Raw genomic sequence first — 11,355 nt, forward strand, 5'->3', positions numbered from 1 at the left:
GACCATAGGACCACAGAACCATAAACCATAGGACCATAGGACCATAGATTCAGACTCGATGATCCTTACGGGTCCCTTCCAACTCGGGATATTCTATGATTCCATGATTCTACGGGAGCCGCTAAACAAGATGCCCTCGTCTTACCCCGAATCACGGAGATGTTCCTCAGGGCGACCGAGTGCTCCCAGTCCTTGAGCCGCAGGTCCTCCGTCACGTTGCTGAGGATGGCCAGCTCGTGCTTCAGCTGCTGCTCCATGGCGATGTGGACCAGGCGCATCCGCCGCGCGTCTTCGGTGGCGTTGCTGATCAGCACCCGCAGGTCCTGGATGCGGGCGCGGTGGACGTTCACGTCGTAGGAGAAGGTCCTGTTCATGGCATCCACGGCCCCGCTGGCGGCCGTCACCTGGTCGCTCAGGCCCTCCAGCCGGCTGCCGAGGTGGCTCAGGAGGTGCTCGTGGTGCTGGAGCAGCAGCCGGCTGCTGTTGCCTTCCACCGAGAGCTTGTACATCTCCTGCTGCGCCGCGTCGCTCTGCTGAGCCAGGCTGTCCCACAGGCTGGACACGGCCCGGTCGGTTTGGCTGGCCTGGCTCTGCAGGCTCCAGAGCAGCCCCTCCAGCTTCTGCAGCGACCCCGTCATGAGGAACAAGGAGTCCGAGTGGTTCTGCAGGAGGTCCTGCAGCCTCCAGATGTGATCCATCACGTCCCCCTTCAGAGGGAGGTGCAGCAGCTTCAGCTGCACGTCCCTGAAGCTCTCGTTGAGGCGGTTCACGTTCCCCAGCAGCGCCTTCAGGTCCTCGGGGGACGTCTGCGGCCGGGAGACTGCGAGGGAGAGACAGGAGGGGGGCATCAGAAACCCATGGAGATGGGGGAGAGGTGCTGCCCTGCTCCCTCCCCACACAGCCACCCCTCTCTTGGTGGGGTTGGAGGGGAAAACCCTACACAGCCCCCCCGGGATGGCTGGGGGCACCCCTGGGCCAGCAGTGCTGCCTGAGGGGCAGGGGGAGCCGCCGGGGCTCCAGGCTGGGCCCGGGGCCTCTGGGCCTGGCCCTGGGCACCGCTGAGCAGAGCCCGGCTCCGGCCTCTCCGCACCTCCCTGCGGGTACTGACGGCCATGGGGGAGCTCCCCCGGAGCCTCCTCTGCTCCAGGCCGAGCAGCCCCAGCTCTCGCAGCCTCTCCTCACAGCACGGGGGCTCGGGGCCCGGCTCCTGGTACTGACGAACATAAACATCCTCAGGTCCCAAAGGATCCATCCCGTCAGCCCCTCTCTGCTTTGCCGGACGCTACTGAACCCTGCACAGTGCCTGTGCCTGGATCGTGTCCGCCTTCGGTCAGCCAACGGGCTGCTATAAATGCCTGCTCCCCTTCCCCAGACGCAGATCCCCAAAGTATTTCTTCCCCCGGTGAGGTTTTTGTGTTAGTTTTTAACAGCCAGGTTTCCCTTGTGCGCCCTGTGCGGGCGACAATTCCCACCCCAGGGATGGAGACCCCAGGGACCCTTTGATCTCAGCATCTCGTAGCTGCTGGGCAGCCCAGTAAGCCCAGTAGCGCCCAGTAAAGCATCGCTGTGGAGCTCAGCACCCTCAGAGAACCCACTCAGCCTGGGGGCATCATCGCCCCTTGCCTCTGCCTGTGACGCTGGGTCTCCAGCACAGCCTGGGCTAGGGGGGGCTCGAAGCCAAACCCACAAATAATGAGAAATTAGGGGGGAAAAAAAATCACTATTGTTCCTTCGGCTGTGTTGGGGTTCAGCTGGCGCAGCCCCGGCACCATCCTGGCCGCTCACCCGCCCATTTCCGAGGAGGAGGAACCGAAGGAGGACATTTGGTTTGGATTAGGATCACGGCGTCAGCTCCCTTGAAATAAAACCGAGGGGAGAAGCAGCGCAAGTGGCCATCACGAGTAAAAATCCCCCCAAAGGCAGCTCCTCCGGTGGCTGGGATGCATGGAGCAGCTCCTTCCCCTTGCATCTGTGATCATTTGCAAATACGGAGTTGCCCCAAACCCCATAAATGACTTCCAGAAACCATCTCGGCATCCTGCAGCTCTCCTCTGGCGCTGCGGCCACAATCTGAGCGCAGCCACAGCCAAAATCAGCTTTCAGGCAGGGACCTCACCTCCAGCCCTGCAACGCTCCCCGTGTGTGTGCACGCACCCACGCACGCCTGCGGCCCTCCTGTCCCCCAGATCAGGGGGGATTCGGGGGACCCCCACTGGAAGGGCTCTGAGTAACCAGGCAGAGGGCTGCACGAGACCCCACACAACCGCGGGCCACGGCTGCAGGCGCGGGGCTGAGCCAGGGGAGCAGAACACGGGCGGGTGCTGGTCCCACGACCTCCTCCTCGTTCGCTGTTGTTTGCAGGAAATCTGGACCTGGGAGCCGGCGGGTGTTGGTTAAGAGTCGCCGGGAGCACGCACACAAATGCCTGCACGCATCTCCTGCATGAACACGCTCACAGATGCACTAACACGGCGTGCAAGGATGCACAAAGCGTACACACGGTGCGTGCACAACAGCCACACGCTCGTCCACATGCACGCCGCGTGCGCGCACACCCAGGCACGCGCACGCACACGTGCACGCAGCGCAGGCACGCTCCCCGCCACGGACACCCAACATACCAGCCCGCCGCCAGCTCCAGCACGAGGCCTGGCAGCCCTGGGGCTGAGCTAATGGTCCCCGAAGGGCTCGGCGAGCAGCTGCTCCCTCCCCGCTATTGTGTTTTTGGGACAAGCTGTCTTCCTGGCTGCCGTCCCCACCGGCTCCTGGCCCGAATCCCCGGCACCGGGTCCTGCCCCGGGAGCACCCGTGAGCTGTTCTGGTCCGTCCCAAGAAGAAAAGGATCACGAGAGCCCTGTCCGCCCTTCCTGCTGCCCCCCAGGCCAGCTGCAGCCCCCGGCTGCTGCACGGCTCCGCGCCCCCCCCCTTGCACACATGCCCATGGTTGTGCACGCACGTGGGGAAGGTTGATTTTCTTCGTAGGGGCTCATGCGAAGCTGTGCTCTGGGTTTTTGATGACAATAGAGGTGATAACACACGGATGGATCGGTTGCTGCAGGGAGCCAAGCGAGGAGCCCGTGGTGCACGAGGAGCCAGGAGGGGACAGAGCCAGGACAGCTGACCCCAAGGGACCACAGGGATGTCCCATCCCCGAGCGCGTCCTGCTCAGCAATAGAAGCTGGGGGACAGGAGGAGGAAGGACGGGATGTAGGGATGACGGCGTTCTCCCACACAGCCCCTACGTGTGCCAAGTCCTGCCCATCGACAGGGAGCAGGGAACGAGCTCCTTGGTTTGCTCTTCTTGCACTCAGGGCTGTTGTTGGCCCGGCGAGCTGGCCTTCAGAGCACGAGTTGTGAACCTGGGGCCGTCCCTGGGCTGAGCGGAGGGAGCCAGCGCCGGCTCCCACAAAACCGGTGGCTACACGAGGCGAAACCTCCTGGCCAGCCCTGCGCACGCACGGGGCAGGCTGGCCAACGGCGTCCTCCTGGTGAGGTCCCACCAGCGTGCAGAGGGGTGCACAAACAGGGCTGGGGTGCAAGTCCATAATTATCCATGGTTTGGATGCCCACACAAAGGCGCCTGGCTCGTTAGCCTCGTCCTAACGAGCCCCGCTACTCTGCAGAGCGGCACAGGGCTGGGTGCCCCCACGCACCGGGGTGGGCAAAGGAGCGGGATCAGCCTCGGATCCGGGCTCAGACACCACGGTGCAGAGCTGTGCACGCGGGGGTAAGCTCTGCGGTGCTGGGATTTAACCCAGACCTCACGAAAAAGTCGAGCCTGGGGTGCTCAGGAGAGGTTTGGTGCCATTCTGGGGCACGAGGCTGGCTCGGGCATGAATCCCACCCCCATAACCCCAAGTGCTGGCTCCTCAGCAGCCAAGCCCAGCTCCCCCGCAGGCTACAGCCCCTTCCCCAAGGCGATGGGGACTGGGCTGGGGCTGAGCATCAGCTCCCCCTGGGCAGCCCCAGCCTTACAAAATCGCCTTTTCCCCTCCCTTTTGGAGCCTGGAGGAGCACACATTTCAGACGCAGATATTCGAAGCAGGTTTCATTTAAGGCACCGTGGCTCTCTCACTCAAAACATCCTGTTTCCCCGGCTCCTAGCTGGTTTAAGGTATTTTTTTAGCAGTTTGCTCATTTTCCAACCCCTTGCCACGGAGCGTGGACGCCTGCCCGGGACAGCTCCAAACCCACGCACGGGGCTGAGCACGCTGCTGGGCACCCGAAACACGGGGCAGGATGGAGGCCGGGGTCCCGGGGGATGAATTAAAGCAAGCTGCGTGTGACCCCCACCACCGGTAACCCCCCCAGGTGCACAACACCCCGACAGCTCTGCACACCAAGTCCTGCCTGCATGGGTGCAAGCGTGGGTGCCTTGCACGTGTAGGTGCTTCCCCGGGAGGCTCTTCTGGGTTTTCCTGACGTCCCCCGGGCAGGAAGGGGGCAGCTGGAGCACGGCGGGGACTGGCAGGGCTGAGAGTCCCCCTGGGCTGCTGCTCTTTGTCAGGGGGGTAGCACCAAGTGGGATTTCCCACCAGGAAAGCAAGCCCTCCATGAAAGAAGGAATAAATACCCAGTCCCTGTCCTCTGAGGACGCCAGCAGCCGTCACCAGACCTGGCGGGAGGCCCTCCTGGTGCTTTTCTGGGGGAAACGCAGCGATGGAAGGGGCTCGGGGCTCAGATGCTGCTCAGAGACTCAGCGGTGGGGACGCGAGCTCAGCACCGCCCAGCCAAGCAGCATCCCTGGGAGCTGCCCCAGCCCCACACCGAGGTTTGGAGAGCTCGGCCCCAGCCCTGGGCTGTCTGGGAGGGCCCTCTCCAAGCAAAAAAAATCCCTCCGGCGGGCGGCTCTCCCCGCTAGCAGCCCTGCTCGGAGGCGCTGCCAGGCAGAGCAGGTCCCACGGCCCCAATCCATCCGTCGCCTGCTCATCCACTTCATCACCACTTATTTCCACCGCCCTGCTGAGACGCCGCTTTTCCTCGGCCAGCGCTTTTCTTTTGCTCCCCCGGGACCAGAGAATTTTGGCTCTCCAGCCCACGGGGTCTCAGGGCTCGGTCCTGCTGCTCTCCCTGATGCTGGTGCTGGCAGACCCGGGGGTTTTTGGCACCCCCAGAGGGGTCAGAACCCCCTCGTTCAGCTGCATTTTGCCTCTCCAAGGTTCCCACCCGCAGCCAGGAGGGAGAGGCAATTTTACCGGGGTCTTGCTGAAGCCCGACAGCTGAAATCCTGCTGGCCGCAGGGCTCCAGGAGGGAGGCTTTGAGGATGCCCACGGCTCCAGCTCTCCCTGCTGTTGTCGGAGGCCCTAATCTCGTTCCTGTTATTGCTGGAGCTGCTCTCAGGCGAGCAGCTGTAGCTCAGCCCAGGACATGCGCGCCTGCCCCGAGCCCTTTGCACAATCCGTGGCATCCCCAGCTCAGGGCTTCTCGGTCCAACAACAACATTAAAACAATGTAATGCAAGAAATCAGTGGGAAAGGCTTCAAAAATTCCAGCGAAACCTCCTCTGTCCCTTCCCCAGCCCAAGGAAAGCGAAGATCTGCCCTTCACAAAAGGCACGGGCTGCTTTCACGGAGCTGGCATGGTCGGAGCTGGCGGCGAGGAATTGAACAAGAAATCCACCCTGCTCCGTGCCGCAGGGGACCCACCAAAAACCGCCCTCGCCCCCAAAGGGGCTCGTGGTAGGGGGGCAGCGATCAGCTCAGATCTGCCCAGACCTGGGGAGCGTTTAGGGGATGGAGCAGGGAGGTGCTGGGGGGGTCAACCCGGGAAGGAGGCGGCTGGGAAGCGACGGAGCATCCTTGGGTTCGTTGGGGTGCCCAGGAGAGCCACACGGGGGGGGGGGGGGGGGGTTCCCCCGCCCCCGCGGGGGGGGGCTGCCAGGGGTGTGGGCAACCTCCCAAACCACACAACACGGCGAGGGGGGAGACAAGCCAGCAGCGAAGCCAAGCACATGGGATGCGGGGCTGGGAGCAATTAGAGGCATTCGTGGGCAGCCTTCCCGTCCCTGCCCTCCGGGCTCTGCCCCCGCGCTCGGCAAAATCCAGGCAGGGGAGGCAGGAGGGATGCGCTGCGCGGGGACAACGCTGCGTCTGAGAGAGCCTGGGGGTCTCCAGGGGGGTCCCCAGGGGGGTCTGTGCACTGCTGGGACCCCGCGCTGACCCCAGCATCGAAGGCACCACCAAAGCTGCTCTCGGCACGCTGAGCAGAGCGTGGTGAGCTCAAGCTCGTGTCGCTGTGCTCCCAGGGAGCTGGAGCGGCTCTGGGCTGCAAACCAGAGCAGGTTTGTGGGTGCCACATCCCGCGGCAGGCACAGAACCCCCTGGATGCCACCGCGGAGGCAGCAGGAGCGTGGTCACAGCACCCCAGGGCAGGATTTTGGCTGGCTGCCCCCTCCCCATCCCAGCCTGCAGAGACGCCCCCGCCCCCCGGGAGCATCGCCCCGTGCTCGGCCCTTACCTGCGAGGATGAAGACTCCGACGAGGATGAGGAAGACGAGGAGGTAGAGCCCCAGCACGGCGTACTTCAGCGCCGCCAGCGAGCCCAGCCGGCCGCAGCACCCAGCCGCCTTCATCCTGCGCCCGGCACCTGGGGACACAGCGCGGCGTCACGGGGGGCTCCGCTCCCCCCCAGAGCCACCTCCGTGGGATTTCGGCAGCCTCGTGGGTTCAGGGAGGGGGTCAGCACGTCGGTGTGTGTCTGCCCTCATCCAGAGATGGATTTTGAAGGGCCCGGCGGGGACCCCGGGAGGAAAACACCAGCACGGAGGGCAGGGAGAAGGGGGCGGCGTGCTTGTTTGCTTGGTGTTCAGTAAAAGGCAGGGAAGGAAAGCACAAGGGAAGCACACGAAAGGCTCTCTCGCGGCGAACCCAGCACCAGGGAAAAGCCCTCTGCTTCGGGGGCTTCACACAAGTTCAAAGCCCAAGCCCGTGTTTTGCAAGAGTCCGGGCAGGGCTGGGAGCCAGAGCCTGGCTGGATGTCACCGCCCGAAATTCGCTCCCAGGCTCCGCGCCTCTGCGAGGGACAGCAGAGGTCCTGCCACGGAGGGGAGGGGGGCGAGAGCCTGGCCCCTGCACAGGTAAATCCCAAAGCGATGCCACAGCACCCAGCGCTGCAGACGGACCCGGTGCCTCCAGCCCCTCCATCCTCAGCCCCGGGGCTGCAGCACGGCTCGTGTCAGATGCCTCGGAGCCACCCCGGTGCTGCCAGGTGAGCCCACGGACAGGGCAGCCAAGCAAAGGCACCTCCAAGCGGGGTTTCCACGAGCAGCAGGGAACCAGCAGCTTCCCACGGGCCGGAGGGTGCCACCGGGTCTGCCCCTCACCGGCTCCCAGACGTCCCCGGGGACACTGGCAGAAGGAAGGGGAGCAGAGCCCCCAGCTCCCAGCCCCTCGGTGTTCGGGTGCCACAGTCCCGTTGCTCTCCGCCCTTTAAGCCCCAGGCACAGCCCTGGGCCACCCAGATCCAGAGCCTGGGTTAATCCCAAAAGGTGATGGGCACGACGGCCCCCAGACTTCGTGGGGAGGGGACCCCCTCCTGCGGCCACGAGCAACGCGTCCGGAGACATCCCGGGGAGCCCACCCCATCCCACCCACCCACCCCCAGGACCTATGGGGTGCCAGAGGGACAAGGGGCTGGGTTGTCCCCTTCTCCACCTGGGTTGTCCCCTTCTCCATCACATCACAGCCCTTGGGCACCCACAGCCTGTGCCTCCATCCTGCCCACCTTCAGGGGGGCCCCCACCCAGCGAAGGGTTACGCTGGGTGTAGAGCTCAACCCGCAGCCATTTGGGGACCGAGGGAGGCTCGTCCATGCTCCGAAGTGACAAATCCACTCGAGGTCAAGCTGGCTGACCCCCGGACCCTGTGGGAAGCCAGGTCTGAGGGCGCCCAGAGCAGCAGAAGGTGCAGGGCAGGGCCCCGCAGCCTCCCCCCGGCCAACGTGCAACTCATTACCCGCATGCGGTTCCCATTTGCTGCTCGGGGCGTGCTGTCACCGGCCAAACAGATGGAGCCGAGGGTTTCATAATGAGGAAAGCTGCAATATTTTTCTGACATTAACACTTATATCAGGTCCTGGGAGACTCCGGGAGGAGCTGGCCCCACGCCCCGAACCACCCACTCCTCCCTGCCTGCGCTCGCCGAGCCCGGCTTTCACAACACGGCGCTCCGAGCGGCCCAGGGCTGTGCTCCGGCCGGTAACCAAGGGGAAAAGCAAATATTTCTCCCCTGCCCACCCCCAGGGGGGCCGGGCTGCGGTTTGCCCGGCCACAGAAGGAGGTGGGGGCCGAGAGCAGGCAGGGCTCGCCCCCCAGCCCTGGGGTTGCTGCCCTGGGTGTGGGAACGGAGGGTGCTGGGCTCGCACCCAGGCTGCGGCATCCGTGCTCACCCCGATGCTGGGCGTTCCCCTGAGATCCATCCCCGTGGGCTCGGGGCTGGCCTTGCCCCTTGCCCGGGCATCATCCAGGGCAAGGGAACCATCCGGAGCAGGGCTGCGGGGGAGCCCTGTGGGGTGACAGCGAGTCTGGGGACATCGAGTCTCGGCTTTCACCGGCACTGGAAATCCGCCCTGGGGACCCACAGCCCCGGGGTCCTCACCCTCAGTAACGCCACGTCTCTGCTTGCAATAAGCACCGCGAGCCACCTGAGCCACGTGAGCATCCACAAAACAATTTGGATGCTTTTTTATGGATCCCATCACCTAGACACAGCCTGTCCCAGGCTCCCCATCACACCCCGGGGATGCCCCACGCGCCGTGGTCCAGCGCCTGAGCCTGGCAAGGCGAGACCCCCATCCCCACGTAGCCGTGCCTGGGGGGCACGGCGCTGCTAGGAGCCCCAGCAGAACAAGCCTGGTTTGGCTGGCAGCCCCCAAACGGTTTCTGAGTGAAGCTGCCAGCTGAGGGGACCTCTCCCATCTCCGCTTCAGCACCATCCTGACTGCAGAAGCCTCGTGAAAAATTCCCAGAGCGAGGCAAGAGCCACGGTGGAGGCAGAGGCCAGCTAAGACGTGAGACCTGCCTGCATTTCTCACCGTGCCCCGGCGCTACCATCCCCACTGCGGGGCATCTCTGGGCAAGAGCACACGCACGAGAGCCAGAGCTTGGAGGAAAAAAAAGTAAACTTTCAGCAAGGAAAGTTTGCTTTCCCGGAGCACAGCCCTGGGCAGTGGAGGGACCGAGTGAGACCCTGCGCACCCTGAGAGGCCGGCAGTGCTCATCAGGCAGAGGGGTGGATAAGCAGGCGAGGAGGCACAGGGACCTGTGCTTCCCTGGGCATTTCTCCCACAGGGGCTCTGCCAGAAGAGAGGTTTCCTGCTCTGGGACACTCATGCACCAGGGACACAACGCCCTGACCCCGGGCTTGTGCACCAGCAGCCCCCTCCGGGACTGCTCCTCAGCTCTGGTTCCCTGGGACCCACACTCCACAGCTGAACTGAGCACCTGAGCCAGGCCAGATGCTTTTGTCCCACGCAGGGACAAACTGCTGAGCTGCTCCCCAGGCGAGCCAAGCCCCCGTGTGTCCCCCCAGGAGCTCTCTGGGATCGTGCCACCAGGTTAGAGCCCGCAGAGGGAGCGGCACGGCGTGCCTGGACTCACCGTCCTCGCAGAGGTTCAGTTTGGAGAGGTTCCTTCCCTCGAAGGGCTCCTCGAAGATGGAGCCGTTCTCCCTCTCGCCGAAGGTGTGGAGGTACATGGCCTTGTTCTCCATCCTCCTGCCACCTGCGGGGCACAGCGGGCAGGTGAGGCGCTTGGTGACCGTGCCACGTCCTGACCCTGCTCACCCAGCGCACGGCTCCGGCGGCACGGCCCGGGCTGGAGCAGGGGACCCCGACCCGCTGCCGTGGGACCTCTCATGGAGCAGAGGTGGCCACATCTCAGCGTGAGGTTTCTTGCTTGCCAACAGCCCGGGCTGGGCTTGGAAGCACCCCAAGAGAGAGCCAGACCCCGCAGTGACCTCAGGGAGAAGCCACGCGATGGCTCAGCAGCAGCTGAGCAACCTGATGAAACGCCCACCACCAACACAGACCCCTGGTTTGGGGGACCGAGGAGGGGCACCCACCACCCACGAGGGGCACCCACCACCCACGAGGGGCACCCACCACCCCCCTGTGCTCCCCCACAGGGTTTGGGGTGCCCCCACACCCCCACCACCTCCATCAGCACGCGGTACCCCAGCACCCCGACCCTGCGCCAGGGTCAGGAGGCTGGAGCTCAGCACCCACCACGGGGGCGGGGGGTCCCTATGGCACCTGCCATGGGGGAGAAGCCCCCCACGCCCCCATCCCCGCACTGCTCTGCTGCAGAAGGATTTAAAGTCGCCCACCAGCCCTGCCAGGCTGGGTCAGCCGAGCACCCCCAGACCCACTGCCCGTGCCCCCACATCGGTGCCATGCTCTGCGGGACCCCCTCCTCCAATTTGGGTGGGAGCCGGGGGTTCCGGCATCACCCCCCCGACCCCACGCGTGACCGGGGGGGACGGGACGGGGACAGCGAGCCCGGGGGGCGACCGCCGGGGGTCTCGGAGGGATGCTCGGGGGATGCACCAGAGGCTTGGGGGAGGCAGGCACCCCCACGTAGCCCCCCGGGGCGCGCAGCAGCAGACGGGGGGGGTCCATCCCCGCACGCCCCCCGCCCAGCCCAGCCCCACCGCCTCTCCCCGCGACTCACCGGGGGCCGAGCCCCGCAGTCCCCCGCAGCCCCTCTCAAGCCCGGCGCTGCGTGGCGGTGATGGGGACGGGCGAGGACCCCCCAGCCCCAGGCGGGGCGGCCCCGAGCTCCCCCCGGCAGCCCCCCATGGGCGCCCCCGGGGCCGGCAGCGGCTGCAGCCGGCGGGCGGCTGCGGGAGGCGGCGGAGCTGAAGCCGGAGCTGCGGGGCCGGGAGCTTTTTGTAGGCGGGGGGCGGGAGGGGGGCGCCGGGCTCCGCACGCCCCCGCGGGGACGTCCCCGCCCCGGGGCGGGATAGCCCGGAACGGGATCGGGGGGAGGAAGGCAGGGCTGGGGGGGCTGGGGGCAGGCAGGGGCTGGGGGAGCGCGGCTGGGGGATGTGGAGCTGCTCCGGGCTGTGGCACTGTGCTGTGGCACTGCCCCGGGCTGTGTCACCGTGTATGGCACTGCTTGGGGCTGTGGCACTGTGTATGGCACTGCCCCGGGCTGTGACACTGTGCTATGGCACTGCTCGGGGCTGTGTCACCGTGTATGGCACTGTCCTGGGCTGTGTCACCGTGTATGGCACTGCTCCAGGCTGTGGCACTGTGTATGGCACTGCTTGGGGCTGTGTCACCGTGTATGGCACTGCCCTGGGCTGTGACACTGTGCTATGGCACTGCTCCAGGATGTGGCACTGTGTATGGCACTG

At 65.5% G+C, this 11,355-nt stretch overlaps 2 protein-coding genes and 1 long non-coding RNA gene across 5 annotated transcripts in view; 1 reads left to right on the top strand and 2 right to left on the bottom strand.

Annotated features, from left to right (window-relative positions):
- PBK (PDZ binding kinase) overlaps positions 1–2,339 on the bottom strand; it is a 22,190-nt gene extending 19,851 nt beyond the window's left edge. For both annotated transcript variants that reach the window (XM_035322646.1, XM_035322645.1), the window contains exon 1: positions 2,335–2,339. The gene's annotated coding sequence lies outside the window, so the exon portion shown is untranslated. The remainder of the gene's footprint in view (positions 1–2,334) is intronic.
- The window catches only part of SCARA5 (scavenger receptor class A member 5), a 23,621-nt gene extending 12,761 nt beyond the window's left edge, over positions 1–10,860 (bottom strand). The window contains exons 1-4 of one of the 2 annotated variants that reach the window (XM_035322643.1): positions 10,668–10,860; positions 9,597–9,719; positions 6,458–6,586; positions 146–820 (exon numbers count right to left, since the gene is read on the bottom strand). In XM_035322643.1, coding sequence (XP_035178534.1) covers positions 146–820; positions 6,458–6,586; positions 9,597–9,708 — 916 coding nt within the window. In that variant the 5' untranslated portion in view covers positions 9,709–9,719; positions 10,668–10,860. The remainder of the gene's footprint in view (positions 1–145; positions 821–6,457; positions 6,587–9,596; positions 9,720–10,667) is intronic. The other variant, XM_035322642.1, reaches the window with a different exon arrangement.
- Positions 2,279–2,832, top strand: LOC118164871. Its single transcript, XR_004749709.1, has 2 exons — positions 2,279–2,343; positions 2,591–2,832. It is a non-coding gene; the product is annotated as an uncharacterized LOC118164871 (long non-coding RNA).
- Positions 10,861–11,355: the final 495 nt, after the last annotated feature.

Source organism: Oxyura jamaicensis, chromosome 3, assembly GCF_011077185.1.
Source record: "Oxyura jamaicensis isolate SHBP4307 breed ruddy duck chromosome 3, BPBGC_Ojam_1.0, whole genome shotgun sequence".
Lineage (NCBI taxonomy): Eukaryota > Metazoa > Chordata > Aves > Anseriformes > Anatidae > Oxyura > Oxyura jamaicensis.